This window comes from Alosa pseudoharengus, unplaced genomic scaffold (genome assembly GCF_046254945.1).
Source record: "Alosa pseudoharengus isolate Yale_2024_CS ecotype anadromous, Long Island Sound unplaced genomic scaffold, YU_APseudo_1.1 YU_APseudo_1.1_scf_2, whole genome shotgun sequence".
NCBI classification, from domain to species: domain Eukaryota; kingdom Metazoa; phylum Chordata; class Actinopteri; order Clupeiformes; family Clupeidae; genus Alosa; species Alosa pseudoharengus.
In genome coordinates, this window is record NW_027468663.1 from 50,816,749 (window position 1) to 50,838,292 (window position 21,544).

At 42.1% G+C, this 21,544-nt stretch overlaps 1 protein-coding gene across 6 annotated transcripts; it reads left to right on the forward strand.

The window, feature by feature from the left end:
• Positions 1-641: 641 nt before the first annotated feature.
• Positions 642-19,757, forward strand: nck1a (NCK adaptor protein 1a). Of its 6 annotated transcripts, XM_076295420.1 has the most exons (6): positions 642-755; positions 4,529-4,610; positions 5,549-5,660; positions 6,323-6,553; positions 15,662-16,386; positions 17,320-19,757. In XM_076295420.1, exons 3-6 carry the CDS (start codon positions 5,588-5,590, stop codon positions 17,512-17,514), a joined length of 1,224 nt encoding a protein of 407 aa, XP_076151535.1. In that variant the 5' UTR covers positions 642-755; positions 4,529-4,610; positions 5,549-5,587; the 3' UTR covers positions 17,515-19,757. The 6 variants fall into 6 exon arrangements, with proteins under 6 accessions (XP_076151535.1, XP_076151536.1, XP_076151539.1 ...); XM_076295421.1 differs by having other exon boundaries at positions 4,529-5,660; XM_076295424.1 differs by lacking the exon at positions 5,549-5,660.
• The last annotated feature ends 1,787 nt before the right edge of the window (positions 19,758-21,544 follow it).

Consider the following 21,544-nt stretch of genomic DNA (forward strand, 5'->3'; position numbering starts at 1 on the left):
ACATGCTTCAAAAAGAATCTTATATTGACAGTTGTGTGCTGGTGACCATTTACAGGTGAAAGAAAGCTATAATCAGTCAACACAGAGTACAGAGAATTCCGTGGAAATTATGTAATATAATTTCAGACTGCAAATGTACAGTAGCCTACAATAGGTTGCTGTAGCAAGTAGCATATTGATTTCAAGAAGTCTGTTTGAGAGTGCAATGCAAAGTGATTTACATATGTCAATTACAGCGGATTACGGATTACCCCGGGGCACAACGGTGGAAGCCAGGAATTGAACCCAGAACTTTTCAGCCAGATGCAACATTGAGGGTATAACACTACGTTTGAAATCTCTATTTGTAGTGCAATGTAAAGACCATAAAAACGTTTTCATTGCATGTAGTAACTCCACATTATTTTTCATATTTCATAAAGTGGGAACATATCAGTTTATCAGTTACTCATTTTAACAAGCAAAAAAGTATTATCATAAAGTAGTATTATGTCAACATTGCTTCTATTCTCCTGTAGGCTATGTTGAGTTTGTTTGATGGACAGAAACACTGGCAAATTAGATAAGGGGCACCTGGCTTCTATTGACCATTCAGGCGTTCTTGTGGGTGTGTTTCTGTAAGTCAGTTTGAGCAAGTCGCGCTAAGGAAAGATATAAGTGGGGCTACAGAAGCTCTACTCGTCTCGGTATCACAGAATTTTCAACTAACGTTAACTTCCATCTGGAAAACAAAGCAATGCTTCCAGCCTGATTCAGTAAGTATGTTCTTTATCATTTTGTTATCCTTACTATATTGGTGTGATTCCCCTGATTGTCAGTGCAACCTAGTTGCCAAAACAATAGAACAGTGCCACAGTCGTGAAATAGCCTGTAGGCTATGTTAAATTTCATCTGGCCGCTAACACATAGGCCTACATAGGCTAATCGTGGATATGTTCTACAATTGACTATTTTAACAGTCTAGTTTAGACTGGCATTAAAACTTGTCACTAAACTAGACATAATTTCTTTGTCTTTGGGTAGTCTGTATCTTGCGCAGTGATTTCCCCCAATATAAAATGTTGATCTGAATCATGCAGGAAATTCACAAGACAGGCTTTAATACTAATTGAAAGATACATGCTCACAGGCTTTATTAACTGTTGACTGAGAACTCCTAATCGCACTTCCTCCTACATGGCTTTTCGCAAGCTGTCAACCACATAGCCTATGGCGCAATAGCATCATGTGGCTTAATTCTCATATTTTTTTGTTGTTGATGATGAATATTTAAAGAATGGCAAATTAGTTCATACAGTAGCCTACCCTACCTAGTTGGTCTGCTTTAATGTCTCCCTGGTATTTTTTCCATTTCAAGTACATTGTATTCAAGTGTTGTATTCAGCTTCTTGAGAAAGATTGCCACATTTAAGTCAAAGAGGAAATTGCATTTGGGGTATTCCCACTTAGAGGTTTCACATATGAATATTGCAACAGTTCATTGTATTGATTAAATATGATTTATCAGTTTTCTTTGTAGTGTCCAGCTCTTGATCATTGACTGACATACTCAGAAAAGACAAGCATTCTGCGAGCACTTGATTGTCCAAACACTTGTGCAGCTCAGTGTTTTTTATCCTATTAAGCTTTCTTGTGACAGCCAGCTTTTTCCTTCATGCATGTAGCATGCTGTCATTGGAATGCGACTTCCTTTACTCTGTAGCAAGTCGCAACACATCTCTTTTTGCTCTCATTCACAACTGTTTCTTTTGGGCATGCTCTCAAACACGTGGGTCACAGCACACTAAAGCCCTTTAACATCAGAGCTCCTTTAACATCAGAGATCAAAGTTTTTATTTTCCAACAAGACAAGAAGAACTGAAAGTTATCAGAGGAAAAGAGAAGGGAAGGAAATGTTGTGCACCAGGGGGTTGCACCATAATTTCCCAACTATTAGCCGCAGGTTATTCATTTTGGCAAAATTTCTTCAGCTATGAGGTTAATACACGGATGGGCGCAGTTAATATAGTATTGATATGGTTTTGTTTCTTTTAACTTGCATAAAACACTGTCCTGCAGCTTATAATGCGGCTCATACACAGGAAATTACTGTAGTGTTATGTTTCAAGAACACATTCAAGGGAGTTTTTTGCAGAGGTGGTGAAGTCAGTTCTTAGTGAAATTTCCTATTGGGGACTCGCAACTGTTTTATTAATTAATGACAGGTAATGGTTGCAAAATATACAATTGAAATCATTTCACCGAAGATGCTTTGAACAGTGTAGAATATTTGGTCATGTTTTCATCCAGGACCTCTACACATACAACGCAAACCATTCTACATTGATTTCCTTTATTGTCACCCTGTGAATTATGGCCATTGCTTATTGAGGTTGTTAGATGGCAGTTGCTTATTACTCTGCAGTGAGTTTCCCATGTCCCTTAAGTGTTTTCCAGATGGACCTCTATTTTCAGCCATGTAAAATCTGGAAAGTTTTGCGTCCTTGGAGACTGAACATCTTTCTCACAGTGTTCCCTCTCCCTCAGCTGGCTCATCTCTCCAGCACTGCTGCCTCTTGGAGCCATACAGATTTATATGGATTTCTGCTTGTTGAGAGGTTGTACTACGATGACTGCTTCACTTTGACCAACATTTCCCAGAGATCTCAAGAAAAATCGTGGAAGCAAGATCAAAGTTGATTACACTAATAAATCAGCACTATTATGAAAGCATCTTGAAATAATTGAATAAAGAAGAGGGTGAAAACAAAAAAGCACATTTGCAACCTTTTTGTTTCTTCCCCCCTCCACTTTTCTCTGCCACAATCCCATGACCCTGGGTTGTTGTGGTGCTTGCTTCCCCATTTGTGACAGGAGGATTGGCTGCAGTGGAAATTTGGAGGGAGGAAGAAGGGGTCCTCAGTGTTCACACAAATTGAGTCAGGGCACACATGGCCAAGTAATTGGAAAATAGCCGATTCAACTGTCATGAGATTTGGTGGTGACATGACCCACCAGATGAAGAGGCTCCCTCAGCTTTGCTCTCCCGCACATAGTGCTCAGAAACCTCACCCACGGGACCCAGCCTCATCCGCATGAAATCTCAGCGTTCAAGGGTCAAAGCGATGTGGCTGGCCAGCTGTTGAATATGGGGGAAAAAGCAGCGTGCTCATTGCATAGTTTGAGGAGCATCGTAACTTTACTATGTGCTGGTATCACATTGTCATCTTCTGTTGGGAAAACCTCAGATGAGGAAGGAGCGGCGCTCTCATACCACTGCAGTGTTAAGAAGTTGGGGAGGGGATTTTCCATAGATCTGAAATGTTTGTCTTGCTTTAGTTCAGGATTCTTGCTGTTTCCTCCCACTGCTGACACAGTAAATTGCCACTGCATGTGTGAGTGAGCAGAGAGGAGTTGGGAGACACAGTGTGGTTCTCATTTTATTCATCTAAAGGAATCATTTTTACTTACAAAGTACATCACTTTAAAAGAATAAACTAAAACTGTTAATGTCTTAGCCTAGTTCAGAACTCAGTTCTTATGTAACAACTATACATCTTGGTTTTAAATGTTTACTCTTGACAATCTGGAGGTTCCTTTAATTGGAGTAATAGGAATTATGATTGTTTTGGCGTCAGAAAGTGTCTTACCAATAATTATTTCTTGAGCGGGTATTTGGCAGTGTTTGTCATATTCCCTCATTTTGGGTGTGTTGAATGTGAAGCCAAATCTCTCAGATGACCGCACAACTGGCAGGCCCTAGCTGTTACGTCCGAACAAATGGGCTCCCACGAAAACAATGTCAGACCCTTGTTCACCCCTTGGCACAAAGTTGTTCACACTGGGCTTACCAGCTGGCTCAACAGCACCTGCTCCTGCACTGAGGAAGTGCACGTTTAGCCCTGAAGGTGCTGTTTGTTGGTTTTTACTGTAACAGACTGATTCAAAGACTGATTAGGTGTGACATAATTACATAACCTTACAACAACAACATAACTCTGATTGACTGTATCGAGTAATTTCTGACTTGCGCAAGGTACACTATGCAAGATTTTCACCTTAATATAACCTCTACGAAGCCAATATGATGGTAAACAAACTTGTAATAGGGGAATCGTTTACCATAGGGCATAGCCATGGAGCATATCCGTAGCAGGTTGTTAGAGAACCAGCAATGCAACTTCAAGTTAAGTCAGAATCATGAAACATTACCTTGTCAGTAGATATAGCTCTTTGGAGATTTTTGCCTTTTGTTAGTCCTTTGCCTCCACAACAAAAGCATTTTCATTGTGCACAGGGGAAACAAGCCATGAGAAGTAGCAAGTGGCAAAGTGACTCTATTGTGACTCTAGAGTCGCCAAAAATACCTGCATACAACTGCATAGTATACCTTTAATATTTACTAGTGCTAAGTTTATTGTCTGATTTAATTCCATCCACTATCAAATAGCTGAACTGGAAATGATGAGGATTATCGTCTATGTTGTCATCATTGATCTCTACCATGCTGTGAGCGCTTTGACTATTTTCCCGTCATGTTTATTTGTAGGTGCAGTGAGTCCCGTATTTCCTGTGGCTAAGGACAAGATAACACCTTTCAACTTGGCACATACTACATTGATGTGGTGCAGGTTGGTGTTTGCATAGATCAGGCAGATAATACTATCAAACAGATCTGTATTTCTGTGACGGTTACCATGCAGCAAATGTAAATTATATCGTTGAACCGTTAGTGAAGAGGAAGTTTTGAGCAGATTAAATGGTGTTGTTTTCATAGGAAGGGTCATGGTTACCCTCAGTGTATCCATTGTATAAGTGAGTGCTTACTTTGAGCTAAAACTCAGAGAGGAGATGGGAGCAGAGTGAATTATAGGTTAAGGGGGGGCTTTTTCCACATTCCCGATGACCCTCAAGCCTCAATGTTTTTGTTTGACCCTGGCCTCCAATGGGTCTCAAGTCTCAAGTTACCCCTATGCTTCTGGCTTCTGCTTCAGAGCCTCAGTATAGAGAGAAATGGTCTTGTCTCCTTTTGTGCCCAGAAAATGGATCATCAGCATTTTAGCCATCTTTCTGAGTTCTTAGATTTTTCCAGTGGTGCAGAACCATGGAAAACTGAAATCTGCATTGTAAAAGAATGAGGAATGAGTAGGCAAGTGAATGCAGATGATTTCCTCTGTGCACAACAGTATATTAATCATATCTTAATGTGAGACAGAATCGTAATAGTCAAACACATGCAGTTGAAAATTATTTCATGTTAAAGCGGTTATGCAGAAAACTAAAGTTCAGCATTTAATTTCAGTGGTTTTAATTTTTTAAATCTCAAACACATTGGGCCCTATCATGCACCCATCGCATAGTGGCGCAAAGCATGACACAACGCTTATTCTTATCTTACTCTCAATAAAGTAAGGATTTTTTCGCCATGCCCTTCACTTTTATTAAACCTTGCACCCAGGGGTGTGGCAATTAACAACATAAGGTGTGGTCTGGCGCATGATCCAAAAATCTATATCTTACACCCTTTAAAAATCATTACGCTACTGACCAAGAAAAACTTGATTTATAGAGAAAGGCGCATCACAAGCACAGCTGAAGACGCACTGTCATGAGATGTAAGCAGCAACTCCTCTGCAGGATAAATATCAGGATTTTTATTCAGTTATTCGAACATTATTGGGGTAAGTGTTGCTTTTTTCAGGCTATGTTCTCAATGGTAACCCCTTATCAGTCAATAGTGAAAGTAATTAACTCTGTAGAACTGTTGTTATTAACTATGAGACCATTGGTGAAGTTAGTTTCACTTTTCACTCAGCAAGGTTTAGTGGAATCCCTGTTACATATGGTCTCGCATGCAAGCAGATTCCTTCAAATGTGCCGCTGACTATCAAAATACTGATGCGCTGTTTGAAGTTGTGCTTCTTGCTGTTAAAGGGATTGATAGATGTCATTCTCATTGGTTTAAAGGATGTTACGCCCAAAACACACCCATGACTGATTAAGAAACATAAGAACACACCCATGACTGATTAAGAAACATAAGAACACACCCATGACTGATTAAGAAACATAAGAACAACCCTTTTGCGCCCGCCGCCCAGCGTTTGATCTCAAAATCACACCATTAAATTAGTGATTGGGGACTGGCCACGCCTTTAATATCTATAAACTTTGCGCCTCTGACCATCTGATCGCCAAAATAGGGCCCCTTGATTTGTATCAAGAGTGGTATGTTGTATTAATAGCTCCATCTGCTGGCCATGTGTATAATCTGTAGAGAAAGTGATGTATTGATTGTTGTTGTTGCCAAACACATCATCCATCTTCCCCTCTCTCTCTTCAGACAGGATGTCAGAGGAGATGATCGTCATCGCCAAGTTTGACTATGTAGCCCAGCAGGACCAGGAGTTGGACATAAAGAAAAACGAACGCCTGTGGCTGCTGGATGACTCCCAGTCCTGGTGGCGAGTTCGCAACGTCACCAACCAGACTGGGTTAGTGCCCTCTAACTATGTGGAGAGGAAGAACAGTGCCCGGAAAGCCTCCATTGTAAAGAATTTAAAAGACTCTCTTGGTAAGCATCCTCAAACTGACAGCTCACCGTCTACCTGTATAGTAGTCTTTATGTGTACGGGTTGAACCTCTCCAACTAAATGCTAGAACTTTCACAATATTTCAGGGAAAACACTGAGATTGCAAGTTATTGCAGTATCTTAATTAGTCATATGTTACTGTAGGTGCAACTCTGCTTTTGTAGAAAAAAAAGACACAGTCATAACACACCCATTTTGTTATGGTTGTCAGTTTTCCCATAACAATGTGCTGTAATTTGTTCAGCAGTGGCAGTTTTATGACCAAGTAAATGGTGTAAGAGAGGGTGGCAGCCAATGCTGCTACTTGACCAGAATAATGGTTGAATCAACAGCTGAAAGATGCCTTAACTGGAAATCTGAGTACCTCCCCATTGTAATTTTTCCACAAACGCCAGCTGCTGTTTGAGCCATGTTACAATTGTCCCAAAGTGGTGCTGGAAGAATTTAGGAAAATTGAGAAGACTAGTATCCCTTGCAAACCCCAAATGCTGGTCCAGATTATCAAGTTAAATACCAAGCAGTGTTTTGCATGAACTGTGGGAAATTGTGGTTAAAAGTATTTTATATCATTTGGACAATCCTTATGGACAGGAACGCATGTCACTGTATTTTTGAGATTGTTGTCCTGGCTTCTGAAGTGTAGCTCTGGCTGTTGACATTAGTCTTGGCCTCGTCCAGCTGTATCTCAGCTCAATTTCATCTCACTGAGACAATAGGTCTGGCTCTTCTCAATGCACTTATGTTTCCCTCAGCCACTAGGATAGCAGGCCAACAAGAGGGGATGGTGTTAGTTTTGAAATCGGTAAATGGTTGTGGTAAATGGTAAATGTAGCAAAACCTATAAACATTAAAAAGTTGTTGTCAGAAGAATGTGAAAATCTATACAGCAAGGGTACATTGTTTCCTGACTACCGATGCGGTTAATTATCAGTTTGGAAATGTTAGGTGAAGTACAAAGTAACGTTAGGAATCCCTGATCAATATGATTTGGTAGGCTGGACCAATGATTTCAAAGTTATAATGCAAAGTCTATGCCCATTATGCGATGCTAGGATTGGAAACATTTCTGAATGGAGAGTACCCAGAATTGAATCTCTTCTCGAAGTGAAATAAAGTGTGCAATACCAGGCTAATAAATGATGGCACCTTTGGGTAACACAGCACAGCATCTGGTGCTTGGCCATGCCTCTGTTTACAGTTAGGGTTTGTCTGTCTGACAGTTTCCCTCTTCACACATGGTAAACAGTGGAGGATTGGATGACCGGGCCTCTATCCCCTGTACAACAAGAACCACGCTGTCCGTTATTATGGACTCACCTCCCGTGTAAAAAATTATCGGGCCTGGATGGCTTCCCACTCATTAAGGGGCAAGCGGAGCCGCACATGGAAGCGGCTCTAACTCCCCCATAAAGAAGTATATACGTTCACAGTAAACTGTTCACGTGGAGTACAGAATTGGTTAGTTAGCCAGTTGATATTATTTTCAATTGCATTGTACATCTCAGATGAATGAGTGAGTCAATTTACTCTTTTAAGGCCCTTCTGGACTGTTTTTCCACTGTTCTGATCATAGTCTAGACCTGTTCATCTATTTGTTATATATTCATAAGCCATTTTTATATGTGGTGATATGATCCTAACAGTACTTGTTTTGAATTAATTCGTCTTTATGCCAGCAGTGGTCATAAATGCAGGATGTTTCAATAAATAGTCATGATAAATTATAATTTCAATGTTGAGCAAAATAATTGTGATTATTATTTAATTGCCATAAAGAAGCCCTATGCATGTGGAGCCCTAGTCACTACTCTACACCCTCCACATTTAACCTTACTAAACCTCACTTGCAGTCAGTGGCATATTAGTGGGAACAAGTTGCCTTTAGGCTGACACCGTGCTATAGTCTGTCTGTGTTTTTGGTGTCAATGACCATGGCTACTCATCCCTTTCACACCCCCACAGGAAACGCAGTCCCTCATTCAGGTGACCTCCCAAATTACAGCCCTGTGTGGCGACCAGGTGCCTTGAAAGGTGTAATCCAAGACCTGGCTCTCTTCGGACATGGCAACAGCAGGCCATAGTGCTTGTCATCCCATACCCATATGTTTTAATAGATAACGGGATGGCTTACGCTTTGCAGTTTGACTTTTTTTTAACTCGTGTGATTTAACGCATGCCTGATTTCACTGGGGAACTGCAACAAAGGAATTTACCTACTATTTACTTACTTAACTTGCGAAACACATAGCGGCCACGTGGAGATAAAAGTTCGAGTCAAGTGAAAACTCCAGATAGTAAAATTAAGTCACTCATGTTGCCCTGGCTGGGGGAAAAAAACAGGTGTATTTGAAAGTACCAACTTTCAGGCACTCACATTCCATCGGGTGAAACCAAAACCCAAGCGTCTGCCACACCGTTAGACTGCTGACGGACATGTGGTTGCCGTAGCAGTGACCAATGTTTGACAAGTGTCCCTGCAAGACCCACAGAAAGTGTGTGGGCCCCAGGCAGCAGCTGGAGAGCTTCAAAGGAACCCCCCCCTCGCAGTTTCCCATTGGCTGTCTGCAGTCATGTAGGCGGGGTGGAGAGCTGCTCCACTAATAGCTCTGGACTTTCAGGAAGTTCTCATGAACTAGTTGCTCCGCTACAGGGAGAGGGAGAGAGGGAGAGAGAGGGAGACGGACGCAGCTCCAGAGCCGGGAATGGATATGGCTAACCTTTTTAAACACTTCTTCCGTGAGTTCACAGCTTTTACGTTCTCTTTGGACAAACAGGGGTGGAGTGTTTTGTAACCTAAATAGTAAAGGAGGCAGATAATTGTTCAGCTCTTACAGTTTCACTGGGCTGTTCCAACGAAGCTTAGTTAGGCTATTGTCCTGTATGGGCCTGTGGCTGTGAGTGTTGAAAGTGCCAGAAAGAATTCACATAGGCAGACTTGAGAACAGCTGGAGGGATCCATTGCGTTGGCTTCAGTGTAGTTTTGTGGAGATGAGATTTTGTGTTCTCTTTGGAGAAAGCCTTTTTTCCCCCCGCCTCTTGCATTCAGCTGCAAGTGGGTGGATAAGGATTTCAGACTAGCTAAAGCTTGTAATTGCACGGCAAAGACGTGGTAATCAGGAGCACAGACAGGGCTAAGGCATGGCTTTCTCTCACACATACAGCACTGTGTCCCAGCCTCTCATACCTCTGTGCAGTAACATATATGTATGTAAGAAACACACAATTATCTTAAAACAATTAACAATAATAATCTGTTAATAATCTTAAGGAGTTTTTTTGCCATTGTTGGCAGATTTTTACAGTTGGGTTTGGGTGTTCCTTTTTGATTTGTGGGTGGCTTGGTTGTGTGTCTGGATAAGCAACCATCTTTCTGAAATGTCACAACACACTAAATAAGTCCACTGCATTGACACACATTCTAAAGGGCAGCTTTACTGCACTCAAATGTCACAGAAACGCCTGTGCAATTTTCATTTGATCCATTTTCTCTTTCTTTGCCTTCAGGGGTGGTGAGGAGGTGCAGGGGAGGGGAGTGGGGTGCCTGTCCTACTGAGAGAGTGAGAGGGTGGTGAGGGGAGTGGGGTGCCTGTCCTACTGAGAGAGTGAGAGGGTGGTGAGGGGAGTGGGGTGCCTGTCCTACTGAGAGAGTGAGAGGGTGGTGAGGGGAGTGGGGTGCCTGTCCTGCTGAGAGAGTGAGAGAGGGGGTACACTCCCCCAGGGCAATCTGGTTACTTTTAAAAAATCAAAGCAGTCATGTGTTGGCTTTAAAATGGCTTCCCTTAGTGAGGCTTCAGCCCCCCCCCCTTTACCACACACACACACAGATGCAGTACATACACAAACTACTATACACACACTAATTTGCCTACACACACACACAGAAAGAGAGAGAGACACACACCACCCTCTGAATAACTGCTATCTACCTCCTTTCTGAGGAAAACGGAAGACCTCTAATTCAAGACAGATTTCTTGGAGCTCCCATGGAGCTCGGCAGGAGGAAATGGAATCATTGGGGTGTGTGTCCTGCCTCCGTCTTCCTCGTTTTCTTTATGGGACTCCCCCATGCTAGCTGTTTTCTTCTCTATCAGTATCTGCTCTCTCTCTCTCTCTCTCTCGGAGAGTGTTTTATTTCTCACTAAACACTGGGAAGGGCGTTGGAGGCTGGGGGTGGAGGTTGTGACTTGGCAGAGAGAAGCAGGAGGAATTTTAGGACAAAAGGAGCGTTGCAAGGGACATTTTCTTTGCTAACCCTCTACTCTGGCAAATGTTCCTCCCTGTTTGTATTTGCCTTTCTGTCCCACTTGTTTCACCCTCTCCATCCCTCTTTGAGTTCTTGGACTGGAAAATCTAGATTACTGGGGGAGAGGAGGGAAACATGGCTGCCACTTTTGAGGGCCTGCCAGCTCCCGGCCCAAGCATTAGCATAGCGTCAGAACCCAGAGGATCCTTTGTGCTCTGGAAATGGAGGGCGGACCAACTCCAACACAATAGCAAGATGTCATCTCCCCGAGTTCATTTGAATATGCATTGCACATTTCAAGCCATTACAGAGTCATGGGTGTTTTCGTGGGTAAACTAATCTAATAGACATTTGGTCAAAACACTTAAGAGAAACGTACATTTCACCAGTGAAATTCAGTGCATTAGTAGCAAGAGGGGCTGATTCAGTTGTGAGCGCCCCAAGTCTTAGCGCACTCTCATAAGCCACATGTTGCCTCCATATTGATTGGGAGCGCATGCACTCTATCCAGTCCATGGTCATCTCTGTGTTGTAGCAGACCCTGGGATCTGGAGCGGGGTCTCTGAGTGTGTGTGTGTGTATGCTTCATGATGTCATTACTAGAGTGACCTCAACCCAAACAGGAACAAAGGCGGGGGGCTATGGGGTTGTGTTTGCTTGGGCCCTTTTCAGAGCGGTGGAAATGAAAACGCTGGCTTGTCGCGGGTCAGCTCACATCAGTAATCTGGCCTGGCTCACAGCAGAGATGGGAGTGTGCTGTGCTGTGAAGCGCTGTCTGATGTGTGGACTTCACAGCGACTGTCCTCCCACCCCCAGCCCTCCCCTTAACTGTTTAGGTACAGTAGGGGAAGGTAAGTCAATCTGAAGGCAGCAGTTTGGAATTCCTTCTCCATTCACTGGCCTTTAGTTGTAGGACGTGCTTCATTCCATTGCAGGAATTAAGGCACAGCATAAACAATGTTCTTTTCATTCTAATCGTCTTGTTGATTATTCCCAAACAATGACTTCTGTGTTTACCACTGAATGGCTTGGTTTATTAGTCCAAGATATGTTTTACAATTAGGAATTTCAGAAAAGATGTTTGGGTATTCGGTGCCAAGTGTACGTCTTGCTGTTCCAGCGGAAAGCTGGGAAATGAACTTGGGGAGGCTGAAGGGAAGCTGTTAGTGTAGCTGACAAAGGAAATGAAACAAAAGGAAGTTCGGACAGTGTGTCTCCTGTTGGGTCTTGGAGTCGTGTCTTGTGGGGTGGTATGCAGGCAGACCCTTGAGTCAAAGCTAGAACAGCTTAGCTCTGGGATTCCCCTCATTTTAAGTCATTGACAACATTGTTTTGTTACAGTGATTGATCACAGAACGAGGGAAAACAGTTCCTCTCAGTGGTGGACTAAAATAAAGCTATATGATAACTATAAAAGAGTGTTTAGCCGTTTTAGAATGATCACACCTATTTCTTTGTGTGTGTAAATACAATATCAATATTTTGTTTCTACTGCAAAGAAAATAAAAAGATTCCAGAATTACAGGGTACTAGTTCAATATGAGGAAGATGGAAAGGAAATGTGTCCTTTTATCTGCCAAAGCAGGAAAGCACTGTGCAAGGTCATCTTGCATTAAGATGGTGGGGCATGAGATATCCACCGCTTCTGTAATTAGCTTCAGGAAGTGTGGCTGTCAATCATCGGCATGTTTGCTTTCTGAAAACAAGCGACATAAATGGCTGAGAGCTGTATATTATTCAGCACTTAGAGACGTGGAAGCCTATTACATACAAATTCCACTGCTATGTTGTTTTGTCAAACAAATGCTGTCTTGTTTAGTTCATGGTGGATTGGTAAGAATTAAAAGTAGGTCATAGCTGTAGAGTCTTGGCGCTGAATTGGTATGGTTCCGGATGTGTTAATATGATTCAACTCTACTGCTTCTCTGAGGTCCTGTAATTGAAAGTTATTAATTATAGGTTGTCTAGGAAGACACAATAGTGTAAAGAATTCCATAGAATCTCTAGAACGTAACTACATGCATAGCTGTTATTTGTGGTTTTGATAATTTGTGCAAACAGCACCTGAATGAGGGCAAAGTCCCTCTAGTTCAGTAACATGGCCCTCAAACAGGCACACTCTCTCTCCACCTCATTTCTTCACTGTGTAGTAAACATCATCATTTCTATGTGGAGGTCTTGTTTACAGCCCCACGGGCTGTGCAATATCAACAACTCTTCCTTGAAATGAGGTTTTAATGACTAGCGCAAACGATTGAGAAGACTTTTGTGTCTCATCAACCGTTCACCCTTGTTTTGGAGCGTCTCCAAGCTCTCTCTCTGTCAGCTGAATGGGGCCCCTCTGCTGCCTGGCTGTTGTCCGCTCCTCCATCTGGCTTCCATTTTCCAACGGGGGGTTTGTGTCTCACGCTGACAGGAAACTTTCCCTCAGAAGACTCTCCTCATTTGCTGCGTTTTTCAGTTTCGCCCTAACCCCCCGTTACAGTTTCGTCCAATACACTTCTCAACACTTCCTGGCTGTCCACATCATTTTGCATCACGGAGCTCACTTGATTCTGGAATATTTGAGTCAAATGACATTCTGACATTTATTCATTCAGACTTACAGTTACCTCACATAGCGATGTACAGGTTGTTTTTCTAGCCTTCTCTATTGTCCTTGTGAACACTCTAACTGGACCCCCGCCCCCTGAAATTAGTCATACATAAGCATGATTGTGCAAACTGTGCACAACTGTTGGTGGGAGAAAACACTTCGGTTACTTGGGTGACAAGCACAAGCAATGATTGTGACTCACAGCCAGTGGAGTGCCATGGTAACAGTATGCCTCTGGCCCTTACTGGTCGAAACGTCTGTGAAGACATGTACTTACTAAAGCCTATGACCTAAACTCTCACCCCTACTTATGCGAACCAAAATCTACTGTTGTGCAGGCATAAATAGGAGAACAACAATGAATATTAATGTTCCTGGCTCTTCCTGAGTTATGTGTCTGACAGTGAGTCTGCTGAGGTCCTGACTCCTGAATATAGCCAGTCCACATCTAGTGCTAGCAGGGCTGTTGCTAGTCAGTAGTCATTGACCTTTTGTTTGGATTTGTAGCGTGCTTGGTAAATTAAGTTTTCTTCAGGCACACAATGTTTTTTCTCTTTTGAGAGAGTGACTATTTGCAGCACGTAGTAGTCCACACATCACAATTTCTCATTAGAGGTGTGCCTAATGTGGATGCCATGCCAGTGGTGCTGTTTTTATATCACATTGTGTATATACTCTATTGTGTTGTTACTCCATGTGTTTGAACTAAAACAGTACTTTGTGATTTAAGACTGCACTTCCCAGCTTGCCCCTGGACTCTGAGCTCTGTTCGTTTCAGTAGAGTTTGTGTCTGTGTCTGGCTATGCCTCCTTGGAACACTGCCTGTCCATGACACCTCTCCCTCTAATGATGTGTGCATTAGTCATCCACTGACGCTGTTGTTTTTCAAACTGCCTCCCTTGGAATTAGTCTATGAAACCTCTCTTCTTCATGGAAAATCAGACCTCGATGTCCACTGCCGTTTACCCAGCATGTCTATCACTGTTGTGTGCTATGTGTGTGTGTGTGTGTGTGTCTGTGTGTTCATGATAGAAATGTTTGATCGTTTGCTTGGTGATGCATATGACCGTGCGGCTGATATTTAGCACCTCTCCATCTTGGTCATAGTTTGTCAGCAAGTTGCAGGTGTGTTGATGCAATCCTGGTCTTAGAAAAAACAGTGCATCAGCACTAGTGAGAGTGAGGTGTTGACTCATCTAACCTGTAATAACTGGATGACCATCGCACACATATATGTTGATGTGTGCAAGAGCTTTGCTGTTTATCATTTAACATTGCTGTTGTTAAGAATTCATTAAGATTTAGGCAACAAAATAGAAAACCTAGCTTGAAAACCCATATGCACACACACAATTTGAAACTGTTTCACTTAGAAGTCAGTTAACAGAAATGTATACTGTATGTGTTCTTTTGTAAAGTAAAAAGTGTTGGACGAGTCATGGTTTTAATATAGTGCAAATATAATATCCATGTCACTGCAGTTTTGATCCTATAGACACTGGATCTGACACTCTACTGATACTGACTGAGTGGCAAGACCTCTGCCCTTAAGCCATCAATTTAACTAAACTACTCTGTGATACTCTATTACCTTAATGAACTGCTGGGACCTTATTTGCTGTTAGGGTTAGTAATAGAATTGGCCATCACTCTCACTGAAACGTTTGTGCGTAGGCCATTCTATTTGTCACCTGTTTTGGTTGAGATATAAAAGAGCTACTCCATGAAGCCCCGCCACTACATTCAGAAGATAAATGTGATTAGTACTGATGTTGCAGAGAGTTTGTGTTATAAGGCCATGGGCAAGTAAAGGTGGCGCAATAACAAGGCTCACAGATTTCCTTGACACTATCATATATTCTGGTCTTAAATGGGTTAACATGGTCTTAAGATGTTAAACTCTGTACATGAAATACATTAGGAAATCTGTAGAAATATGTTGGGTAAAGAGTACATGTACATGCCATGCCTATCACTATATGGTATGGTGATCTGACCTAGAGAGGATAGGGAGTAGTTTCTTAAAGCAGGCAGCTGAGACTGTCCCAAAGATTATTTGATGAGAACTAAAACAAATATGCATTGGCTGGCTTCACAATTATGTAAACAACTCAAAGAAATACCTGTTGGAGAAATACAAATTGTCAAATTGTTAGACCATAGTTAAACAGATATGAGAGATGGGGAAATACTGCAGGCATGTGAAGCAGCATAGTTGCGTTCTCTAATCATATGTGCTTTGGCCTTCAGGCATTGGGAAGGGGAAACGAAAGGATGGAGGCATGAAGGACTCGGCCTCCAGCGCAGACGGCGACATGTTTGCAGACAACGGCGAACGCCTGTACGACTTAAACATGCCCGCCTTGGTTAAGTTCAGCTACACGGCCGAGCGAGAGGACGAGCTGTCGCTGGTGAAGGGGACGAGGGTCATCGTCATGGAGAAGTGCAGTGATGGATGGTGGCGAGGGAGCTACAATGGCCGCTCAGGCTGGTTCCCCTCCAACTATGTGACGGAGGATGTGGACGGGTCGGCGGGCGGCGACCTGGCCGGCTCGCTGAGGGAAAAGCTCGGGTCGGTGGCGCCCATGACCAATGGTAGCAGAGTGCTCCACGTCGTGCAGACGCTCTACCCTTTCAGCTCCAGCAACGACGAGGAGCTCAACTTTGAGAAAGGCGAGATCATGGACGTGGTCGAAAAGCCCGAGAACGACCCGGAGTGGTGGAAGTGCCGCAAGCAAGACGACCAAGTCGGCCTGGTGCCTAAGAACTATGTGACGATCCTACAGAATTCCCATCCTGTACCACTGAGTGCAGGGCCCCCCACTCCAGACTGTGACAACATTGGACCCTCTTTGAGTGGGAAGTTTGCAGGCAGGCAGTGGTACTATGGCAGGGTCACACGTCACCAGGCAGAAGTGGCCCTCAACCAGCGAGGGGATGAGGGGGACTTTCTCATCCGGGACAGTGAATCATCGGTAAGCAACACACTTCTCATTTCACATAGCTGATCAAAACAAAATAGGGGTCGTCATGGGTTGTCTTGATGACTTACTAAAAATACTTTACCATGAACATTACATTGTGCCTTCAGACGATGCAGTGTATCCCTGACATTCTCAGCAACTGTCCTTTCTAGGTATTTCTGCAGGCCATTCATTTCAGTACGGTACATTTAAGTTTCCAAACATTCCAAATTGATCCAAATGTATATGCTTGGTCATTATTTTCACACACAGTTAAGGCCTGTTTATATTTTAAGAACAATGATTAGACTAATGCACATTGCCCACAGATCCAATTTCATGATGATGAAATAAAGATGAAGATAGATTGAGAAAAGGCTAGAATATACCTTTAAGAGAAGACATATTAGGTTTGTTAATTTTCCCCTTCCTCCTCCCCAGTGCATCCCTTATCAATGGCTGGTCTGTTTGTGTCTACTTTCAATGACATCACTGCTCCCCAAGCAGCCTCTCCTTTATGAATTGCACAAGTGCCAGAGAGAGACAGCCATTCCTTGCATAACAGACTTTCTCAGAGTCACAAGGTCACCATGAAATAGTTTAGAGGGCACCTACATTTTTATATAAACAGTTAATATCAAAATAACATGCAGGCATGGTGCAGGCATGATTTATCCTTAGTTAGCTTATTTAGAGGGGGAAAAAATCACTAAACACAATAGTCTAAAACAAATGATCCGCAGAGAAGGTGCTCAGGGTCATTGTGTCATATTTCATGTCAATGTTAATTTCACTAATTTCATTTAATAGTGAAAGTTGGCACTTAATCCAAGACTGTTGCTGCTGTCAGTGATCTTTTGTTCATGCCAAAGGTACCCTGAAAACACTATTGTTAAGAAATCCTCTTGCACTTACCATGCTGCTGTGTTTTTTTGTCCTTTGCAGCCAAATGACTTCTCCATTTCCCTGAAAGCACAAGGCAAGAACAAGCATTTCAAGGTCCAGCTCAAGGATGCATTGTACTGTATCGGGCAGAGAAAGTTCAGTTCTATGGAGGAGCTGGTGGAACACTACAAAAAGGCCCCTATTTTCACCAGTGAGCAAGGGGAGAAACTGTACCTCGTAAAACCCATGTCCTGATCCTGTACTTCACCTAGCTCAACTCTTCTCTGCCTGGCTGTCATGAACGGGGATTTCCACCATTTTTACAAGATGGGAGAAACAGACTCTCCATTTGACTGCCACCTGTCAGCATCCAATTGGATGACATTCAGATATCCTCAGTCCTGTTTGGGTTGGGTATATGTGTGTGTATGTTGACCTGTACTGCAAATATGTTTCTCTTAATATATGTCTAGTTACTTTTCCCTCAATCTGAAATCAATCATATTTCCATGTGAATCTGTTTTATTTATCTGTGATTGAGTATGAGCAATTTTCTCCTCAGTCTTATTACTCCTAATTACACCTTAACAGCAGAGCCAGTCTGATCAAATAATGGACTCACAGACCCCCTGCTTATAAATGGACATCTGAGTGAGTGTATCTGCTAGCCTGGGTTTTCCCATGCTGCCTTGCGCGCGCGATTTTATTCACGCTGCTAGGCAGCCTGGATTCTGTGGACATCGTTTTCACCTCAACGAAGGAACCAATCACAGAACGGAGGGAGGGCAGCAAGACGATGACGACACACCAAAGTCGTTATGAGCTACATACAGACGCATTTTATAGACATTCGTAGCGCCCAATAAACGGCTATTGGCATTCGTAAACCACGTTTCAAATACGAGAAAATGAATGTCTAGTTCCCAGACCCCATCTCAATGGGATGAGGTCTGACGTTAGCCAGGTATCTGCAGTGGCTGTTTTTGATATCAAACCACCATTTCACATGAACTGTTAAGTTAAAACCTTTGTTCTTCTATGGTTTCTGGTAATCTTAAGATTATCTATAAATAGTTTTTAGATGTCCTACTGCAATTACACTATTTTGTTACAGTTGTGGCCTACAAACTTGTGCTAAACCAAATCTTAATCGCTTTCCCATGATCTGCACAAGACGGCTAATTATAAGGATGTTGAGCAAGTTGGCATATACTGTGAGTGTATATTTTTATTGGTTCTACATTTGTTAGATGGAGGGTGCCCACAGAATATGGTTTTCATGTGCTGTTGGGTTTGTCATGCTTAAGGATGGTGTTAGTGCAGACAAATGTCTGGTGTCTTCGGGTATGAATGACAGAAGGAATGACTGGATGTCTCTGACAATGGTGTTGTACAATGCTCGTCAGTCTTTTCTACATGCACCAATGGGTTGGCAGAACCATGCTGGTGCTGTTTTAAAGCAATGGTTGGTGAATTCACAATCGTTGTATAAGGCCTGGTGACATGGGAGGGGGAAAGTGCAGTGGAGTATTACCTGCTTAGTGGAAGAAACTGATTGTTTGAGGATAAAGCTACATTATGAGGAGCAGCTGAAACGTTGAGGGTCAGTGGCCAAATGTTTTATGAAGGTAATGAAGTCATGCTTTTAGAGGCAGGCTTATGTAAACTGCTCCATGTTACTGTCACTCAACATATCTTAAATCCACAATGAACCAAAGCACGCCAGTCCGTTTTTTTACTATCAGAAGCTTTAACATTCAGTTTTTATGTCCTAGATGCTATAAAAGTAGCATCTATTGAAGGACACTGTTTCAATCCTTAGTAATATTGGAGTTGGAAAAAAAAAACTCACTGTTGAGAATTTTGCAAGGGCACAGATTGTTTTAAAGCTAGAATAGTGTAACAATAGATTTTATATTTTCTAAGATATAGACATGACAAAAACATGGCCTTAACTTATTTTAGATGATTGTATTAACCAGTTATGTAAACTTTTAGACAACCTTTGAATTGCTTTTAATTTAGCACTTTCACAGATTGTGTCTCTGTATTACATTTCTCTTCCCTCTAGTGTCACTGATACAATGGTGTTTCTTTTTTTTTTTTTTTTTTTTTTGGTCATGTTGAGATACTCAAATTCAATAGCCTACTTTGTATATGTCACATTCTATTAGACAGCAAATCAGCCCAGACATTTCACACAGTTAAAAAGTGAACCTCCCAAAATTAAAGGGATTATTGATACTGTGAGCAAAAATGCATTTACCTTTGATGCTTGCATATTAGTGTGGTCAGATCTTTCTACATGCAATGTCCAAAACATTTTCCTCCTACATTTCAGATGAATAAATTATATCATATTATTTACGTCATTTATGAACATGTGGCATTTTTTTTATTGTTAATAAAGCAGTTGAATGAAATAACATCACTGACCAGGTCAGTCGTCTTTCATCTCTCTCTGTCTCATTTCACCACAGTAAAGTTTACCACAATAATCGAGACCCACAGACTGCTTTGTACATGTTTTGTTTTTTTGTTTACATTTTATATCTCATCCTCAACCTCTTACACTCACGCTCAACGGCCGTCAATGCGATCCTTTCCAGACTTCAGCACAAATTCAAGTTTGCTCAGGTTACTAAGTGTAGAAGCAATTATTAATTTCATGTGATGGGCTAACTCAGTCACAACAGTCTACATTTTTCAGATAGCTTACCTGAGAGAACCACATGTTATCTTTTATCGATCACCCCTGATCATAGCCCTAATGATCTTATCATAAAATGGAATGAAGTATACTTATTCAACTGTGAAACATAAAGTTTTAACTATTTTCTATGTCTAAGTTAAGTTAGACTGTATGGTCATGTAGGAAGTTCCTACTAGAAATTTCTTCTCTGCATTTTACCCGAAGGGGTTAGGTGCCTTCCTCCACCTCATCCATGTATGTGGATGTGGGAGCGCTGTTCAATCATTCCCCCACCCACATTTTTCCTACCAGTCAGGGATCAAACTGGCCACCTTTTGGTCACAAGTCCAATGGATTAGTTGCACGAAAGGCTCTCTGTGAGCTCGTTTGTTTCCTGTGGAGCCAGTTGTGTTTGAACCTGGCGCTATTCTGAAAGTAATTAGTGCCTACTATTAGTGTCCTTCTTTATCTTAACATGCTGATTCACTAGGTGCCCCAACCGGGTCCATGTAGACACTAATTACATTCAGAATAGTGGCAGGTTCAAGCAAGTTGACATTATTACAGAGTACCCAGAGAAAACAACAACATGTGTGGTCTCTATCGATTTCTATCGGAAATAAAGCTTCATAGCACTTTATCGTCTGTTCTGTCGCTAGGTTCTGTGTAAGGGACCGTATACAAATTACCGTTTTAGTAGATCGGCAATAGACCTCTGAAGTTCGCCTACAAAAAAGCTGCCATCCATGAGATCCGGTATCTTGCGATTTTTCCCATGGGAAAATAACATGAGGGTTTTGAATTATCACACCTGTTAAACTCTCTCGGGGATGAAGAAGTCTGAAATGCAGACGTTTTGCTCAACACACTTTTGTCCTCTGCCTTCGAGTGGCTTCTGTGATCTTCGGTAGGCCTATGTTAAGACGGCAAACTTAGATTTTTGTTACCTCAGAGCTAACTTGCAATGCAACTTGCCATAGGTAGCTTCAATTAACACCCGGATCTCCTTATATGGGCAAAGATGGCAGATTTTTTTTTGTAGGCGAACTTCAGAGGTCTATGGCACTAGGATGCAAAACGTTGGCTATTTCTTGAAAAACTATTCACTAATATTTTGTTTTCAATAATGAAACGCCCAATCCCCTCTACCCCAAGGAGCAACCAACACCTGCCAATAAGGTCAGAGAGGCCAAGGATAAATAGAAAAAGGTAACACTTTACTTGACAGTATCGACATAAGAGTGACATGACACTGTCATGACACATGAACCCTAACCTCTAACCCTAATCCTATAACCTAACCCTAACTCCAACCGAATGACACTTAATGACAGAAATGTTATGTCATAAACGTGACTTGTTTATGACACATTCATAAACAAGTGTAACCTAGAAAAATATACAGTTTTTATTGAAGTTTATAAAAGTATAAAAAATATAATCTCCGCGACAAGGGTCATGGCTGCAGTCCCTAGTTCCGTGGGGGGGGTGTCCTGCCATGCTCCCCCACTCAACCCAATCACCACCCAGAGTCCCCAATGTTGCGCAAATTAAGGCCCTGTTTACACGTACATGGTTATTTTGAAAAACTGA